The sequence below is a fragment of the Agelaius phoeniceus genome, chromosome 2, assembly GCF_051311805.1.
Source record: "Agelaius phoeniceus isolate bAgePho1 chromosome 2, bAgePho1.hap1, whole genome shotgun sequence".
Classification (NCBI taxonomy): Eukaryota; Metazoa; Chordata; class Aves; order Passeriformes; family Icteridae; genus Agelaius; species Agelaius phoeniceus.
In genome coordinates, this window is record NC_135266.1 from 71407390 (window position 1) to 71427433 (window position 20044).

The following is a 20044-nucleotide window of genomic DNA, read 5'->3' on the forward strand; positions in this document are numbered from 1 at the left end:
TACTCTGTCCATAGGTTAAAATGACTGGATGCTGTGGACACATCAGAGCACAATCAAATGCAAGAGGAGAGAACATGCTCTGAAACCAGTTTTTAGGTACTATGTTATTCTATATATAATTCCATCTCCCTTTTAAATTCTAAGTTCTGCCTCACAAAGTAAGGATTTGAAATGTGCAATAAAAATCCAGTACTATTTTTGCTCAGTAATTTTGTTAGAGCAGTTTCCTTGGCGTGACAGGCATTCAGTAGTACTGTAATCTCACACATCCCAAAACTTTCACACAAAGGCAGAGAATTGTCTTATTTACTCATTGGTTTACATGGAGGTGTGTTAACCCTTGCCATTTTCTTTAAAAGCCCTACTTTGTTGTTGTTTTTAATTTAAGTAATAATTTCATTACTTCCATACCACCCTACTTGTATGGACTATAAACAACTCCTCCCTGATCTGGATTAAGAAAAAAAACCAAAGGTGAAAAGCCTATGTAATTTACTACTATGCACTTTCCAGTGGTTGCATGGGCTTTGCTTGTGTTAAGAGCACTTCTGTGCACAGAACAAATACAGTATTTCAAACTACATCCCAAGTATCCCTTTTGTGTCACTCATAGTCACAGTAAGACAGATGAACCTGGGAGTTCATAAAGAATAAGCTTTTACATGGGATGTGTCCTATTCATAACGATTTTTTAAAACTCCTTGGATTAGAGTTACTCAAAGGACTGTTTTCTTATCTTGTCCTCTATATCATGAATATAGATCATTCATACAGAATATAGCATTTTCTTTGTACAGCAGACTGCAGTGAAAACACTTCTAATAGCTATTTCCTATATTCTGAACAATCCGGATTCCTACCTTTCACAGCATCTCATGGTGTAATAACTTTTCCACAACCTTAACAAGGTACTTAACAGGTGTCTCTAAAATCATACCCTAGAGTTTTTACTAAATCCTGCTGAAGGGTTTTTATTTACTAAACTTACTTTACAGGTACATTTATGATCAAAAAGCTTCTGGTCCTCCATACTTCTCTTAGGTCAGAACCACAAGTTATGCTGGTATTTTTTCCACCTAGTATAGCTCATCACCTTTATGGCAGGAATTAGATCTGAAGTTTCTAGCACACCTTTCCTCTGCAGAACTCTTACCTCTATTTGTATTTACATACATAGATATGAGAGCTCCTGCAGCCAGTTTAGTGTAACCACTGAGATGACTGAGTCTGCCTTCAAACAGTGAAGGATTACTTACATTACTCTTTCCAGCACCACAATCAGGTATCTGGCCATCTTGGAAAGCCAGCACATGAGAAAAACAGGCTAGTAATGAAAGAACAAATTTATAGCTACAGAAAATAAAGAAATCTTATATAGTCTGCCCTGTAGCTGACGTATTTTCCTCCCTCAATGTGTCATATATATGCAGATAGATGTAAGTAATCATCTACAAATTATATTCCGCAATATATTACTTATATTACACCATTCTACTTCAGTTATCAATTTACTTAAAATTACCTGGAATTTTAAAAAGTCAAATATTTCTAAGCTTGAAAAAAAATCAAAAGAAGTATTTCAGCATTTGTCCCTGGTTCAACCATCAATACACGTCTCCCAGAACACATGCCCTCCTCTATATGACATTTGCTTTTCATGACATTTGAAACAAATGGTCTGTTTTGATACTGCATCTTTTTACCAAAGGCACCTGAAATTTGCTAACAGATACAAAGATCACTTGAGGAAACTAAGAACCAGCATACCCAGGTAAGCAGTCTCCTTAAGCAATCACACAGTATCAACAGACCAACATAATTTTCTTTTTATTATAAAACATGCAACACAACTTGCATTTTCTAAACTATTTTTTCCTAGAGACTGTAGAAGCCATGCTATCATTCTGCACATCTACAACTCTAAAGCATCACTTTGTCTCCAGCTTAGAAATCAATATGCAATATGAAGGCACATGTGTTTCTGGTGCTGTAATTAAATGCATATTCCACCAGACAAGGACAAACTTCCTAAAGGCACAGAAAAGGCCTGTACTGATTACATATCCTGTAAGGCAAAGATGCAAATGGTTATAAAGATCAGTTCTGAAACATTCAATTTAGTCCTGAAGGGCTCCAGAGGAATGAGGAAAAATATTCAAATTTGGAATTTCCCTTTTGCAACAGTTTTCACTGCCTGTTAACTGGTCCAAGACTGCTGGTTAAAATTATTCCATGTACAATGATGTAGAAATGTCAGGGGAAAAAAATTGTCTGCTTCCATTGTTTCTTGTGTCTGACAGTTCTGCCGCAGATAAGGCAAAAATATCTCACTAAAACATCCATAATCATGTAATGCAATTTCATGACTACAAATCCTCATCTGTGTTGCACTTGTCTGTCCCTAATATATCTGGTGGCAGTTCAATAAGTAGTCTTACTTTTTCCATTTATTTTCTGCACCTTGTACTTCTTTCATGTTGAAGTCTACAATGATTTCAGAATACCAAAGTCAGAAACTTTACCTGCACTTTAGCAAAGCCCCTCTTATAATACATATATTGTTCCACCTTGACCTTCCCTTTAAACTTTGGACAAAGATTGTATTTACTCTAGTTTTCAAAAAAGATAAATTCATCAATAGAGAAAAAAATTATTGTCAGTATGACTGCCAGTTTTAAACATGAAGGTTGTGAGAATTGGGTTTTATTACCACATAGGATTAATTATTTTGAGAATTATTGATGGTAAAGAAATACTGAGCTAACAAGAAGAAAAACTAGATTTAGGTTCCACCAGACAAAATGCAAGTCAGTAACCCAGACACAATGATGTAGTCAGACCTTTTGGGAACACCTGCAGAAATAATAAAAGGCTACAAAAAAATTACAATTAGGGCTGGACTTGGCAATCAAGCTAATGGGGCTTTGAATAAAAGTAGCAGTCTAAGAGAGGTAGATTTGAAAAACCTGTACCTGGAAGAGATATTTCTGACCTTTCCTTGCACCCCTACTTTCACTTAAATCAAGCAAATAAATGAGCTTGTCACTTGCAATCAGAAAAATATCCATCAAATGTTCCCCTATTCAGCACTTCATCTTTGTATAAATTGGAATCTAACAGCATTGTGTGATAAAAGATTATCAAATAACTTTTAGGACTGATTTAGCATTTTTTCTAAACACCGGTTGCTTGAATAAAAATTTTCAAGTGTTATCTGTTCATCTCACGTATTACATACATCTTGGAGTCTTTACTATTCTTTCACAATACTTACTTAAAACTTGTTAAATGGCCTTGCCTTTTCTTTTCCTAAAGCTAAAGATGATCAACCTGTAAAAAGCTGTGAAAGACTACATTCAGATTAAAAAATTGCTTAAAGGGACACAGCCAGTGAATTAAAACAAAATAAAATCATTTCACTACCTTTAAAGATTGATTTACAGAATCACCAGGAAGTCTTGCAGTGACGGTCCAAACACAACTGGAAGAATAGACTGAATAGCTTCTTTTCATTTATATTCTCCATTTGATCTTAGTACTGAGCACTTTAGTGAAGAATGAAAAATATAGGCCTGATAGCTTAAGGCTTGGGTATAGCTTTCTAGAGATATTGCCATTACACAAATGTTTCATACCCAACAACTGATGAGCCAGCAGAAGTATATCTTTCATTTTTTTGACCATACTGCTTCCAGAAAGGTTTTAGGGAATACATCATTGTATTACTCAGGAAAAGAAAATGGCACCATGTCATACCTCTCATCATACTGCAGTCATTTTGCAAGATACGTTGCAAAAATGTCATGCTGCACTTCAAAAATTGGGTATTTCGCTGTTTTCTTCACACTGTTCCTTATTCCTTGGGAGCTATTTGATCTTTCATACTCATCTTACACCTGCTCCCACACAGCCCACACTTGGTACCTGGCATCTCTTCTCTTGATTTGTCATGAGCTGGATTTTAGACTTTGAGAGAGCAGTAATTGAATTTTTCAAGACAAATCAAATGGTGAATATACAACTCATCCACAGAATGGCTGAAGCTGGAAGGTGCCACTGGAAATCATCTGCCAGCGTATTGAGAGTTTGCTCCACCTCACTGCTCAGGTTACTAATGATAATGTTAAACAGTACTGAACTCAGAATCAGCCCTTGGGACACTCCACCAGTGGCTGGTGTCCAGCTTAACTTGGTGGCATTGGTCACAATCCTTAGAGCCCTTCAACTCCTCCCGTTTTCCATGCCCTTCACTGTGCACTTCCTGGTGTGTACTTCCCTAGCTTGTCTACAGGGCTGGATGGGATGCAGGGCTGAAAGCCTTACTGCAGTAAGCAACATTCGCCGCTGTTAGCCCATCCATGGACCTCATCATTGAAGGCTTTCAGGCCAGGCACAATCCCCCCTGCATAAAAATCCATGCTGACTACTCTCAATCACCTTGGTATCTTCCAAATGTTTGAAAATGGCTTCCAGGAGGACGTGATCCATCACCTTTCCAGGGATCAAGGCGAGAGTGACTGGGAATGTAATTTCCCAGACCCTCCTTGAAGACTGGAGTGACATTTGCTTTCTTCCCCTCAGGAGCTTCCCCTGATGGCTATGACCTTTCAAAGAGAGTGGTCTCACAATTATTTGCATATATGAATATGAAGCACAAGATTTGATATATCTCTATGGGCTTCTCTACAGTGAACTAAAAGATCTCTCACTACTTTTCCAACTAGAAGGCTGGTAGCACTTCAACAATATTCTCTATTTCTACCTTTAAATATGATTTGTACAAAACTGACAGACATTACTCAGTCAAAAGTTTCACCTAACTGGCTACTTTTTCAGAGTTCTTGGATTACTTCTCTCTCTTTTTCTTTTTTTTTTAATCACTGGCACAAACACCAAATACTGAAATTTTGCAGTCTCTTTTGATAACTTCTACATTTTCATTACTTACTGGTTTGAAAGTGTAATCTAATACATTAAGAAAGTGCTCAGAAAGGCAGGCAAGGGAGTAGTCATGCTCCCTGTAAACAGAAACATTAAGAAACACTAGATAATATTATTTCAACTATGGAATATTTAGAACTATAGTCAAGTACAACTTACAGGAAAGCATGTGATTAGAAGCACATGCAAAAAAATAAAGTTTTGCCAGACACACTGTTCTTTGGTGATCTCACGAAAGTACATACCTAATGAAAAACACCTTGAAAACAAAAATCTTGGGAAATACAACAGCTGACAACCAGAAGAGTGATTTGGTTTGGATTGCTGGGAGTTTTTTTCTCCTCTGAAAGCAAATCACCAGCAAGTCATTATAACACTTTTTGGGAAATAACACCTATTACTTGTCGATCTACTTAGAGTAGAAAATTACCCTACTTTTTAAAGCTGCAAACTTATTTCTAGTAATGTGCACTATTATTACTTTCTTCTTTTCAAGGATTTAGGTTCAATCTTTCAAATGACCACAGCTTTGGAAGTTTTACAGGAAGAGAGAAGAGCATTCCTGTATTGTGATATAATCCTTAAATATTGACAGGGAGACATCCTTGGATTCTACAGCTCTAATGAGGAAAATTGTAAATTGCCAAGGTAAAAATTCCATATATTTAACTTCGCCTAAAGGACATATTTAAGTTATTCACTTTATGGAGCCTGGAAAGTAACTAAGATCCTGTCTAAACAAAGACTCTGGCAGTGGCTTTTCCTCATTCCTTGTTAAAAGAACGTCTTTAATGTTCTCACTAATCCCAAACATGGTAGCAGGTATCCCTGGGAAGAGTCCAGATCTCAGAAAGCGACGCACCAACTGTATTAAAGCCTGACTGCCTCAAAGCTTTTTAAAAGCCAGTGCTTGTCCACAGCAGCCCTCAAGCTGAGCTGCACATTAGGGACACCTTCCCCACACTGCACTGCTGCCAGTCTGCAAATGTCCACAGTGACACAATCCCAGGCTAACTAGGACAGGGATGTTATTGACAAAGGCTAAGAGCCTGTTAATTCCTTTGGCAAGAGATAGGAGGAGAAGAATGGGAAGCAGAAGTCCAGCACTCTGTTCCCCACTTCCATACCTCACTTGCCAAGTGGTAATTCATCTGTTCAACACCCACTCACACCAGGCACAAAGAAATAGGCCAGAGAATGCAGTCTGAAGATTTAGGAACAAAAATAATTTTATGCTACTGTCCCAGCTTCAGTACTACAAGACATGTGATATTTCCTCTAGGGTTTTTTTTTGCTGGAGTTTTTTGGGGGTGGTGGTGGTATGCTTTTAAGCACTGCTGCACCGTGGAAGTACTTCAAATAGCTTAGGTACCAATTCCATTATTAATGTAAATTGAAGACTAATCTTACTTACTGTCACCACACAGAAGCTGTGGAGGGGTGCTCATCTTTACTTAAAACTGGATCCTGACTGTGTAGATAGGACTACTACCAAACAAATTAGAGATGCACTTTCAAATGCTAACAGGCATAGCTTAAAAGTTATTGTACCATGCAAAAGGACCTCTACTTTGAGCCCATTTCTTGAAAAAACCTTCCAAGCATGCTGTGAAGTGCATGCTGTCTTTTCCCTTGCTGTTCAAGTTGCATATTGATGAAAACAGATCTATGGCAAATCTTCAGCTTATGCTTATTTTTAGTGTGGAATAAGAACTTTGAGTAAAGGAAGAAGCACAATAGCTGCATATTATAAAGTGGAAAAAATACTCAAAAAAGAAGTCAGCAAAATGCAGTATGTTACAAGCATACTTGATAGCTAAATTCAAAACATTATTAAAACTGTAATTGATGCACTTTGTGGTAATTATATGAAGTGTTCTTATTTCCTTCCTGCTACAGTCAGAGCATGAATAAACAATCTGCTTTCAATTGCTCTCAGCCATGAAATTTAAAGAGGCTGAAGAATACGCAAGTCAAACAAGAAATTTTAAAAGGGCTGGCATTTATTTGTTGAAAAATTTTACTGGTACATTTGAAAAACTTATGGAAAAGTTAACTACTCAAGTACAGTAGTATTCAAGGCAGTATTCAAAGGCAAATACAATCAACATCTCCCTGCTCTGATGGAAATTGTGAATTGGCTTTCAGGTACCCAGTGGAAGAAAACAGTCAAGTATTTAAGTTACTGCAAAGATTTGTACACATTTCCTTTGTAAAAGGCACACCACGACCACAAACCCCACAACAGACAATTGTTGTCTTCCAACAGATTTTACTGTTTCATACAGAATTCGGTCACTTTATACAAACCTTACATGAGTTGAGATTTCTTGATTTCCACATTGTGAAGAAAAATTTCAGTCTAAGTTTGTGTGATTTCAACAGCTGCTACATTTTACTGCCCAGGTTGTAGCAAGAAAGGAGTTGGTTTATGCCATATTTTGTTTCTGATTAGAGAAGTCAAAATCTAAAAAAACCTCCAAAAAATTAGCTACCTAAAAGCTAACTCGACTCAGATGCCTTAAAAAAATGCACACAAAAAAAAACCCCAACAGAAAACCCAGGAAATCTCCACTTAGACAGAAGGTAATTATACAGATAATTCATACCTATTAAAAAATTCCTTATCCAATGAGAGAATGATAGATTTTTTTGCCAAGTATTATACTCTTTAGCCTCCTACCAGCCCCAAGCACCATCACTCTTATAATATAGTATATGACATGAAAGCAAGCATGTTACTTCAGCAGCTCTGTGGGTGTATCTAAACCCGGGAAAACATAAAATATCTAGAAACTACAGCAATACCTATCGTTTAAAGGAACAATAGGAGTTAAAATTGATGATCTAACACTGATATTCCTGAAGAATAACGTTACAGGTATCCTGGAATAGAAAATCACACCTAAGCATTCATGTCAGTTATGCTGCTTTGAATCAGAATGTTAGTAAAGTCCCAATTCTCAATCTTAACCACCAGGTTCCTGTCTTTCCAAGACAAAACACTAAGTAGAATCCCTTCTCTTACTCAGGTTATTTCCAGACCCTGATAAAAGAAAGTAAGCATTGGCAGGTGCAATTCTGTCTTTTGTTCTGTGGGAAACATGTGCCTTCTGAATTCAGCTCAAACTGGAGAGTTTTGAAATAACAAGTCCCAAGGTTTCCATGGACAAGGCAGCACAGGCAGCTCCTGTACAGCTCTTACAGGATTCTCACCAACACAGCTTGACAGGGTTCCAGTGGGAAGACCTCTCAGTCTCTGCCTCAAGCTTTTGGTCTCTTCCTCAGATTATCAAAAGACAGCCAATTGTGATGGTGGATTTTCTGCTGGAAGGAAATTTCATGCTGGACTGAGACCACCAACTCATTTCACAAAAAATAAGATGGCAGTAGTTTTTTCTGCAGTTGCCAACCTAAATCTGAGCTACAGCCCTAGATGTGAAAGGCTCTGTAATAAATTACCAATCTCCTGAGCCATCCAGTTAACAACATGCCTGGTTTTCTTTTAAGCATTATTTCACGTTCATAAATTTTCCGAAACTGTAGAAAGCAAAACATTAGAAAATTTTAGATTCTTGATGACAAATCATGTGCTACCTGTATGCCTCTTAAAAATATAATAAAGTTGGCTAAGTAGTAACATGCACTAAGTATTTCTATATTATGTTTTGCTCCACTACTTCATGAGTCATGACAAAGCCACCAGAAGCTTTTTGATTTTTTCCCCTCAGTGCTGAGGCTTTTGTTCCATTTCTAAAACCAGGAGCAAATTAAAGTCATCCACATAATCACTGCAATAAAGCAAAGTTTCCTTGTACTTCAATTCAGAAAATGCTATTTATCAGAGGGATAAATAGCATTTTCAGAATCGAAGTACAAGGAAACTTTGCCTTCCAACCAAATGGAGAAACTGGTACTCTGTAAAAGCATTTATCAGGCATGAAAATAGATGTCCAAAAAACTAGTCCTTGACCACATTTCCAGGAACACTATTAAAGCTATTTCAAAGACAAAAACTGACTCTGGAGGAGTAGCAAGGAAGCCAGACTTATTTCACCAAACACAGAATATCACTGGCAATACTGACTCATAGGAATGAAAGGTCAAACTAATGATACTTTTAATTACTGAAATTTCATTCGTGCACAAGAGTATCATATATAAGTGGTACACTTAGAAGTAAATTGAAAAAAAAGAATGCTATCAAAGAGTAAGAGCTACAGACAAGTGGATCAGAGAAATTACCCAATTTCAAGACAACAGACAAAAAAGATCAGTTACTGTGGGCCTGTTTTGAAGGCAAATATATAACAATTGGTGTGATTCACCAGTTGAAAAGAATTTGCTGGTTAAAGACACTAACTCAGGTTAAAAATGTTTTCCTTATATTGTAGTTTGAATAAACATTAGTCTACTTGCAGAAATCATCTAAAGTTGGTGTGGCTATATTGCTGGTAATTATAAACATTAGGAAACAATAATGGCTTTGAAAAGTCACTTCCCTACATTAAACTGATAATTTCAGAAAAAAAATCTTTTTTTTTCAGCAATTCTTACAGCCAGTCATTCTCCCCCACCTACACCAAAGCTGTAGGTATTTATCTTGCCTGCAGTGATACTACCAGAGGTATTTTCTGTACCTCAACATGCCTGTTACTTAAATAACCCATTTAAAATAGTTTATTTAGAAAATCAAAAAACATAAACAGCCATCTGATACACTTGCTCTCATAAGCATATCATATCAGATCACAGCCAGCTTTTAAAATCCACTCTACTAATCAAGGCCGTCTGACTGCAGTGTAAAAATATATATTTATTAGTACATGCTCTTAGCACCAAGGCTTTTGTTTCCCAGTGGATTTTCATTAAGAAAAAGAACCCTTGCCCTCAATCATCATCCCAGTGCTAAAACCCATTGAGGATCCACTTACCAAATCCCTGTGTAACACCCAGTTAGCATGCAGGTAGTGAATACCATCTAGGATCTGATATAACAGCGACTTCACCATTCCCCGAGGTAACTGAACTGGTTTCTTGTTTGCTTTAGAAGCCCTGTGAAACTTGATTATATGCTGCAAAGGGGAAAAAAGAAATGAAAATCAAAGAAGTGCAACGTTTACATGAAAAGATTGCCATCAGCTCCTTACACAGACTTTTTAGCGTTTTTTCAACCTTTCATGATTTGTTTTCCAAACTAGAAACATGGGCCTCAAGTACTAAAAAATTAATACTGGACTAAGTAAAGTGATCACCATCCCAAAGCAATCTCTCAAAAATTAAATCAGTTTTTGCTGTGGTTTAACCGCAGAAGGCAGCTAAGCCCTGCAGAGTATGAGGAATACAACACCAATATGACCATCAAAGCACATTTCCTTTTAGATCACTGATCTTTCAGGTTTTAGAGGTATTTTTGTTTGGGGAGTCTTTTTGTTAAGATGGGCTGATATCCTGTACATCAAATCACAGAATTACAAGTGTATTAACTCCTACATTATTTTACTTCTAAGTTTTCTCCTACAGTAATAATGACTGTAACACTCAAGAACTAATGCCAAGCAGAAATTTTGCAAACTGTATTAGAAATTTTATACATTTAAATCAAAAGCCCAGATTTATTCCTTTTTTATTTACTGTACCCTCATAGCACAGTACTCTCAGAACAGAAGCTGTTGACAGAGCAAGTCTACAAATCTGTCCATCTGAAAGTCAGCCACCAAGTCAGACACAGAAAAAGAACCTTTAGTAATTCTAAATTTAGACACAAGGATTGATGTCTGGCACCGAGGAGGAGCCCAAAAGGATGTGTTGTCTCAGTACTTGAGCCCCAGGTGTCACTAAGTTCAACAACAAGGTGTGCCATAGTCATGGTAACCATTTCCATGTTTGCCTCCTTCAAACACAGAGGCAATTTCTAGAACAAACTTCTTAACACATTCACACTTTTTTCTGTAATGGCTCGCACTTGTGCGATCATCAAAACAGCCCAGATCTTGTCTACCAAAACCTGGCACCAAACCTCTATCGTGTGCTCTTCCTACGTTCATGACTCCTCATATTCCAGGTGCCAATTAGCTAACCCAGCTATCTAACATCCTTTGGGAAGCTGCCTTTGCTCTCCTGCTGCAGCCCAGCTCCATACAGCCTGCCCTCCTCTGCTTCAGGCAGCCAGGCTTGGCTTTCCTGTGAGGAACAGGCACAGTTCTGCCCTGTCAATGGTAAAAATGGAGACACTCAGAGCAAAAAAACATTGATGAAAATGGGACAATCCCTGCAGTGTCAACCAAGCACCACATGCAGAAGCATCCCTCAGCCTGAGCCACAAGTTTTACCTCTTCTCACCTCTCACTTCCACCAACTCCAAAATAAATGTTATTTTCATACAGTGGACCAAGAGAAGTGGCTCTTCAGAGACAGGCAGGAAAACAGATAGCTGTCCCAGGCTTTTCTAATACACTCTGTATTATCTAGCCCTTTCCCAGCATTACTTAAAACCTGCTGTCCTAAATACACAAGTGCTGGAGCACTTGATCCATGGCCAGCTCTCTGGGGCACAGAGCCAGTCCAGTCATTGCAACCAAGTCTCTCACATCCAGATACAGTGAACAACCAGGAGTTGGTGCGGCTGGGGAATTCTGGAGTTCATACAGGTATATGCATGTAAGCATAAAGCTCAAAATTGAGGGTCACTCCTAAGTTAGTTACATACAAACCAGTGTTTCATTAACAGAAATACTTGTGTGGTGATTTTGGTTAAGTATGGAGCAAAGCAGAAATGTATAAATACAAACAAAAACAGGTCATAGTAATAATAGTCCTAACAAATATGAAGCCTTGTAGGACATTTTGAAACAAAAAACTCTCAAACATTCCTAGATCTCAGTAGCTCAGCGTATCATAAATATGGGGGAGCACTGGAAAAAAGAGTACTCTTATTTTTCCAGCATATTGAAATAAAAACAAAACAACTGTACTCCATTTCCTCAAGATGATGTTGTTTCTGTTTATCAGCCTTAAGAATATCTCAACATTTCAACTGTTTGCTACCTTTTTTGTCTCTAATTTTATTTTGGTAACAAAACCTCAATAACAAGTATCAGAACTTCCAAGACATTTAACAGTAAGAAAACATCTTTCATTTAGCTTAGCAGAAAGAAAACTGACACACTAGTTCTTAGGCAAACCAAATAATTCCAAACAATAAGGAAAACCATTTTTAAAAGAAATTATTTTGTTTTTGTTTTTACTAAGTGACAGGCTGACAGAAAAACAACTCATGATTCAGTGTGCAATTCTCACATGTACACATTCATTAAAATTTTCCCTCATTACAAATTGTTTCTGTTGCACCCTTTGATATGAATCTTAGCATCTTTTGAGGTTAGCATTCGTAGCATTGAGAGCAATCCTCCTTATGTATGTCAGCATTAATTTGAGGCACACCCACCTTTTTTCAGGGAAGTCATGGCTGCATGGTATTTTTCATTTTACCATTCTACTTTATTTTTTTAAGCATTCCAAATGGATATTAAGCTTACAAATATTGAGTTAACAGAGGAATTCAGTTTGTATCTTAAAACAAATTTACTTTGCCTCCAACAGGTTTATATTTTAAAGCTGTATCTTGCAATTAGGAATAAATAGCTTTCCTCCCAAATACAGGGAATTTCTGCAGACGAGTTGAGAAAAATTTTTCCCACTGAAATGTATGAATTAAATATACAGTGGCACAACTCTCATTTCATGTATTCATGGATGACAACCAATGCAACTAAAACTCTGAACTGTCCTATTGAAAAAAAAAGATTTTAAAGGGAATTCACCTGCATAATCAATACATCTTCCTGCACCCTGCTTTTGCTATAATAGAGGTTTATATCTACATTTATTTAAGTAGACTTCTAGCTACTGAGAGCTGATTTCTGCAGATTTTTTGCAGTTTTTTATCTTCTTAAAGAGATCACAGGTTTAACTGTGTGGTGTGTTTACTTAACATTTTCCATCGCTTTTCCTTTAGTACTGGAAATGCTTCCAACAAACATGGAGTAAACAGCTATACTGTGCTTAAAAACTTATGCATCTCCCCTGACACTGTCCCTCTGCTGCAATTAAAACTCGAAGCCTGGTACCTACAAACAATTCACCTTACCCAGAGGTCATGCTCAGCGTAGTCAAAGAGAAGCCACACTTTCCTGTCAGCATGAGAAAGGAACACCTTTTGCAGAGAAATGACATTTGGATGCTTGAGCTCCCGCAGCAACTGCAAAAGAAAAAGTCCACAACAGTTATATACATACATCCAGAGATGGTATACTTAGAACACAAACAAGAGAAGCTGAAATCTGCAAGCCACAGAAAACCACTTTTTTTAATGAAAGAACCAGTCATTACTTTCAAACCAGAGCTGAAAGCAGGTCATAACCCCTTCAGGGCATTCATTTCCTACTCATTTTCTAAAAGCTCAACTCTATGTAAACCTCATTATTATCCAGGACCAAGATGACTCTGCAAACAGCCAGCTGTGGCATCTGCCCTTTAGCATAGGCTGTAATCTTCGACAGTCCTATTTGGGCTACCCCATTTTCTCCTCACTTCCAATTATCTGAAAAAGTTGCATTTTCATTGCAGTCAGTTGAGACTGAATGGGATGGCTGATGTAGAGCCTGCTAATGCAGTCAGCTAAACCAAGATGTGGTTTGTAAGGTGGACTCTGCTGATCTACAAGGTCACCACTCTCCACAGAAGAGGGTCCAGCTTCTGGACCACAACACAGACTACACCAGTTAGTACACCCACAAGACTACACCAGTTAGTACATTCACAGAAGCCACCCATAAAACAGCACCCAGTTCAAGAGAAAACTACTCTGGATGCACAAAGGCTGAAAGGTAACCTGGTACAGAGCTCTTGAGCTGAAATAAACCAGAGTACTAACAGCAGAGACAGCCCTAGCAAAGGGACACACCTGGATCTTTCAGCAGCAGTGAGCCATTAAACCAGCTCAGCTGCTTCAGAAACTACAGTCTGAAAATTAGATGAGATACAGCACAACAACTGAATGCAGACAGCATCAGTCTATTTGAGGTCTACTGGTCATGTTACAATCATACTGTACTCATCCAATTGCTAAGAAAGAAAAAAAGCTTTATCTAAGCAAACTGTGTTTAAGTATGACTACCCAAGACTAGTCAAATTCCTGCCAGTTCAGTGTGCCAAAAGTGATGACATTTCTCACTAAAAGGAATGGTTAGGGCTTTTAATTTTTTAAAAAAGTGCCAAGAGAAAATTAAACTACTCTTTGAGTACAGAATTTACTTCTGAGACAATCTATTTCCAATAAAACATAATTTTCCCACTGCATAACAGAGGAAACAAAAAAAAAAACCTCGTTCTTTTCTATTTATACCTTTGTCATAAGTGCTAAAATCTTAGCTGCTACTGAGATAGTAAAGTGGAAGTATATATATGTGTGCTTGTTTCCTTCTTTCCTATTTCATTTGAGACAGACTTGCATTATGACTCACTGACCAGTCTTCAGTGTGCCATTTCTTGGAAAAAAAGGACCTACAACCCACAGAAATTTTACCTCAAGTACAAGATCAAACAGGGAGATAGCGTAGAGAAGACAAAGCAGAAATAGAAATCAATGTAGAAGGCTGTAGAGTTTCAGCATGGTAAAACTCTAGGATTTGTAAAAGCACTACATCGAGGCACTTTAAGGCAGGATCTACAAGAAGTATGGAATTCTTTAAATGCCTGTAATTCCAAGAAAGAGTAAGATCAGTATGGGAAAAACCAAGAAATGCTTATTTGCACTTTTTTATCAATTACAGGTGGGGATCGCCTGTAGTAATTTAACCCCAGCCAGAAGCTAAACCCCACAGAGCCACTTGCTCACCTCTCTCAGTCAGACATGAATGGAAGAACAAAAATTCAAGAAAATTTGTGAGTAAGACAGTTTAGTAAGTGAAAGAAAGAGGAATTAAACACCACACCCACAACAAAAAACAACAGAAGCAATGTGAAGGTAATCATGTACAAATTCCCACAAGAGAACTGGTGCCCAGCCAGTCTCCATGCAAAGGGAGGAGGGGGCAGGAACAGGACACAGAGAAAGCCTGAACACTATAAGCAATAGCCAAAGCACTGCTGGCTTATCAGCACTGCTTTAGTCACAAATTCAACACACTCCACCATACAAGCTGGTGTGGAGAAGATTAACTGCATGCAAGACAGGCACAGCACAGCATCAAAGACCAGCCTCTCAATGGTGAATGATGTTGCAGGGTTTAAGAATACACTGTGCCAGCCCTTAAAACAAAGTAATTTTTCTTTAATCAGCATAAATTCACCTATTAAATTTATGCTAAAAAGTTTAATTAACTATACCAGAAGATTAAATGACAGTTCAGTAACTATGTGTCCATACAAAAATATTGTATTTCCTGTGACCTAATGGACACATCTGTACCAGATACAACAAAATATTCCTTGATGAAAGATGCAGATACTAGTCAGAGCTCTTAAAAATAATGTAATATTCCCTTTTGTCTGATCCCATTTTAAATCTCTCCTACTCCTTATTTCTGAGGTAGCAGTTATCACCTACCTAAAAAAAATCCACCCTCTTCACATGAAATATGATTCAGCTTGGAGAACACACAGAAAACCTATCACCAAAGCTGGACACAAATATGAGAAACTTTTAAGTAATGCAGCAGAAGAGCTCCCTGCCTGTGTAGTGAAGTAACATAGATAGAATTCTCCCTTGTTTGTTCTAAGGTAGTCTTTGCAGACTTTGAGATTGACAGCATTCTTTGCTTTTTTCCTCACCACTCCACCTTAATCATTCCCCTTCCTACCTTTTATTTTTCCTCTAAACATCCCAGCAATCCTCTCAAATACCCCAAACCCCCACTATCCTCCTAAAAATTCCACAGCAACCTGCTTTTCTTCTCATCAGTCCCAGCTGACACTCACTCTTCAAGAGCACTCCTGAGAAGTTCCTACTGCAGCCCATCACCATTGTGTTAGGAGTTCTGGCCTTTGCTACTGTCACTGGCAGCACCTCTTCGTGTTTGTGCATCTGTGCACTCAGTTTATCATTCTTGCTGGTTTCTGCCTCTGCCTTCTGTGTTGAATAACTGTTAAATCCACATTCTTTCAGTCTGCTTAAAAAACCTGACGGGTTCAGTCAAAGCCAGACAGCCACAACCCAGTAAACAGAAAGGCTAACATGTATCAGCAAATCCATCAGCATAAGGAAATGATTGCTGCAGTGCCACAGATGATTCCTGAATCACTGTCTTGGAAAGGTTGAAATGTTCACAGTGACAAATGCAAACACTGTCTCTGAAGTATCTGAAACAGTTCATGCAGATGATAATATATCACATGGGCTGCAAAGAGCATTTTCAGCAACCTCAGTCTCCATGAACCAGGCCTCCCTAGCCCATAAACCACATGCCTTTCCTACCAGATGACTTGACTTGTGTCCAGCAGCTGACAGAGTTCAAACAAAGACAGTTCAGACAAAGCAGACTGCAAGAAACATGCTTTGACTATCACTATGATGCCTCCTAATGATAAAGGGTATTTTTTGGCCTAATGACTGTCATCTAACTACTTCTGTCTATCCTAGCTCAGTTCTGTAGAACACAAAAAGAAAGCAGACAAAAATTATGTGTTTGGCTCTCAGTAAATTGCCTTCCTTTTTATTTGCATAACATATGATGATTCAAATCTATTTCCTCAGCCAGAAAGGTTTCTCTTGTATTAGTTAGACTGGGTACCCCCTTATAAAGAAGGGACATCCAACAGACCTTCAAAGAACTAGAAATCCGCAAATGACAAAGATGCCAATAACATCAGTTTTGGAAGCCCATGTTTGTCCCTGGCTGGTCCTACCCTTGTTTTCATACTGTTCAAGATCCAGCAAGGGAAACAGCATCCCTTTGTGCAGGTCCTGGGCTCAAACTAAGGTTCCTCCACCTCCCTCTTGAAATGAAGAAATACTCATTCCACATAGCCACGGGTCAGCTGAGAGACAGTAAATTAAAGTGTCCCAATGATGTATAAAATTGTTGAATTGCTTTAGGAACAAGGAGAAAGTGAAGTAAAACAGGAGGATATTAAATAATCAACTGCAGCAGTAAGGAAACCAGGAAAACTGCAGCATGACTAAGACCAATCTTTTCTTGCACTAACAACAATTATCTTTCACATAAAATATGAGCTGAAGCCAGCACAATTTTTATGAACATGACCTGCTTCCTCTGGTGATATTCCTAAATTTCCTGTGAAGCTCTCCACGACTGCAACAATTCTCACAAGCCAAGACAAAGCGCTCTTCACGTAAGTGAGGATTTCTAGCTCTGCTGCAAGTGGCATTTCACCCCTGCTCTTGACACTTGCTAACCTTTGTGGTCCACAGGGAATGTTAACCTGCAAATGCAGCCTTGCAATACTACCATGCTTACTTCTATAATTCAAGTCACATTGGGGAGGTTAAGATCAGTTATCAGGAAAAATTACTTCACCAAAATGCTTGTCAAGGACTGGAACAGGATGCCTAGGAAAGTGGCTGCACTACCATCCCTGGAGGTATTTGAAAGACATGCAGATGTGTTGTGCTGAGGGACATGGTTTAGTGCTGGACTTGGCAGCGCTGGCTTAATGGCTGGACTCGATACAGGTCTTTCCAAACCTAAATGATTCCAAAATCCATTAACAGAGCACAGTTGCTAGAGCAGTTTGCCAGGTAACCCAGCCCAGGAGTCTCCCCTATGTCAGGACATCAGCTATCTTAGAAAAAGCAGCTTCTTGCTCTGACTGCCTTCCTTTGAGTGCCATGCAGCACCTCTTCCAAGCCCTAGGACAGTCAGAAAACTGGCTACACACAAAACCATTGGCAGTATCAACCAAACACTCATTTAAACAAAAGTCACTGTTGCATTACATGGCTAGTTTGATAGCATAAATTCCAACTCTAATTGTCATCTCATGCTTCAAAAAGGTTCTCATCAGTTTCACCAAGGGATCCAAAAACAAACATCATACATTTGTAGAGAGCTTTTTAAATAATTGGTTAGCTGAGAAAAGACATTTCGATGTGATACCGATAGATAAAAATAAAGGAAACAAGCTGAGAACTGAACAACCAGTGTCTAATCACTGACAAAAGTCACAGTGACCTTCCCTGAAACGAGAAGACGGGAGAGAAAATCGCTTGCCAGAAAATGTAGTTATCTTAAGTAGAGAAGTTAAAAGAATACAAACATAGAAGCAAAATAATTGTTAGAAAATAGAAGTAAGTGTAGTTGATCTAAGTGTGCTTTAACCAATAATGAGCTCAGCTTTTGCAATATGTATAAGCTTCATTAACACCAATATAAATATGTGTAAGTTTTCAATAAACTTCGAGATTTGCTATTCACGCATATAGTGTGTCACATGTCTCCCGCCGTTCACGACATACATTAAGTCACGCCATGGCCTTGAAATGCAAAAATGGGCAAGCAGGGCCTTGGAACACAAAGCAGACTGCAGTTGATGCAGAAAGGCAACTTTAAGACTGGAAAGAGAAATGACAAATTTTACTCATCCTGTAAGAAGTAAGGTGCCAGTGGAATTACTGCTACAACAGATGAGTATAGACAGCAATAAGCCATTACCTGAAACATTATGTGTAATTCTGACCCATTCAGGGAAGATTAAATCCAACTGCAATAGGACAGAGAAAGCCTAAGCCTACACCCAGAGGAAGGGAGAGCCTACTGCTCAAAGAAAAGCAGCAAGCCAAGACAAAATGCTAATAGCCTGCCGAAACAAAGCAGAGAAGAAACAGTCTCTATCTCTCTCTTTAAAATGAGAGCAGAAGAGAAGAGCTATTTTAACTAACAATATTATGATAAGTACAAATGGGTACAAATTAGTCATGATTAATTTTGGCTTAAAGGCTGAATAATGTTCACAGACTCATTACTAGAATGAGACTCAGAAACTGCCTTCAGAGATCTCTTTTCCTTACAAGTTTAACTTGTAGCTTGCTAAATTTTTTAAGTACCCTCTGCTTTTCTGCAAGAGCAGGAGTAGAATATGACTTGAGAGATGTCACCCAATTCTAAGCCACAAACACTTGTAAAAAGTTTCAAATCACTATTCTTAGTTTCCTATGAAACAGTGGAGCTCGACTCAAGTGCTTTAAACTTGTTATATAAACCAACCCCCAAATTTTATTATACAACTGCTCAAATCCCAGGCTGGCTTAGCTGCTATGCATCAGACTCAAGATCTGTTTGCTTCACTGTAAATACAATTTTAGTTTTATATTCTCACAAGTCAGACATTCCACAGTACTAAAAAAGAACAGAATACCTGCTGAAAGTACATGCTGTTTTCCTTCCAGAAGTGTTCAAATAAAAGCTTACAAAGGCATTGTAACAAAGTTATAATACTGCTCACCCTAAGAATTTATTATGAAGCTGACAACACATTTTTGAAGCTCCAGTTCTTCAGACAAAGCAACAATTTCAAAAAAAGATGTATATTTTCTTCTTTTGATTTTTTTAAACTCCTAAATGTGCAAAAAAGAAGCCTGACAACACAAAATGTCCAGTGAAAAAAAACCCCATATTTCTTTTTATCTTTCACAGTTTCTAAAATAAGTGAGTCTTATGTGATGTCACATGCAAGTCAATATTTATTAGCACCTTCTAATTCCAAACACATCTGAAGTATTAAAAGAAGTGTTACTAAATGTTCTCTCCAAGTAAGGAGGTGGGTGAAGAAACCAGATGAGACAGACACTGGATGTCAAGCTTCAACAAATTCTGCTGTTCACAGAAAACATGATTCCTAAGGATTCTAATTACAACATTTAGTCATCATCTTTGTTCCACTGTCACAGAACTAAAAACAGTGCTACACTCCCTTCACACAAAATCTCTCAAGAATACTGTCCTCAGATCAGTAATGTAGCTGGGTAAGAACTCAGTCAAAACTGGTATTTTACATACCATGTTAGTATTAAACTAAAGCATTTGAGAATCATTAAACATGCCAAAACCAGTCAAATTAAACATCCGTCTTCCTCAGTACTTTG

At 38.0% G+C, this 20044-nt stretch overlaps 1 protein-coding gene across 4 annotated transcripts in view; it reads right to left on the reverse strand.

The window, feature by feature from the left end:
• CDK8 (cyclin dependent kinase 8) overlaps positions 1-20044 on the reverse strand; it is a 69684-nt gene that overhangs the window by 24862 nt on the left and 24778 nt on the right. For 3 of the 4 annotated variants that reach the window (XM_054654950.2, XM_054654949.2, XM_054654948.2), the window contains exons 3-4: positions 13091-13201; positions 9876-10016 (exon numbers count right to left, since the gene is read on the reverse strand). In XM_054654950.2, coding sequence (XP_054510925.1) covers positions 9876-10016; positions 13091-13201 — 252 coding nt within the window. Of the gene's footprint in view, positions 1-9875; positions 10017-13090; positions 13202-20044 lie in introns of those variants that run through there. The other variant, XM_054654953.2, reaches the window with a different exon arrangement.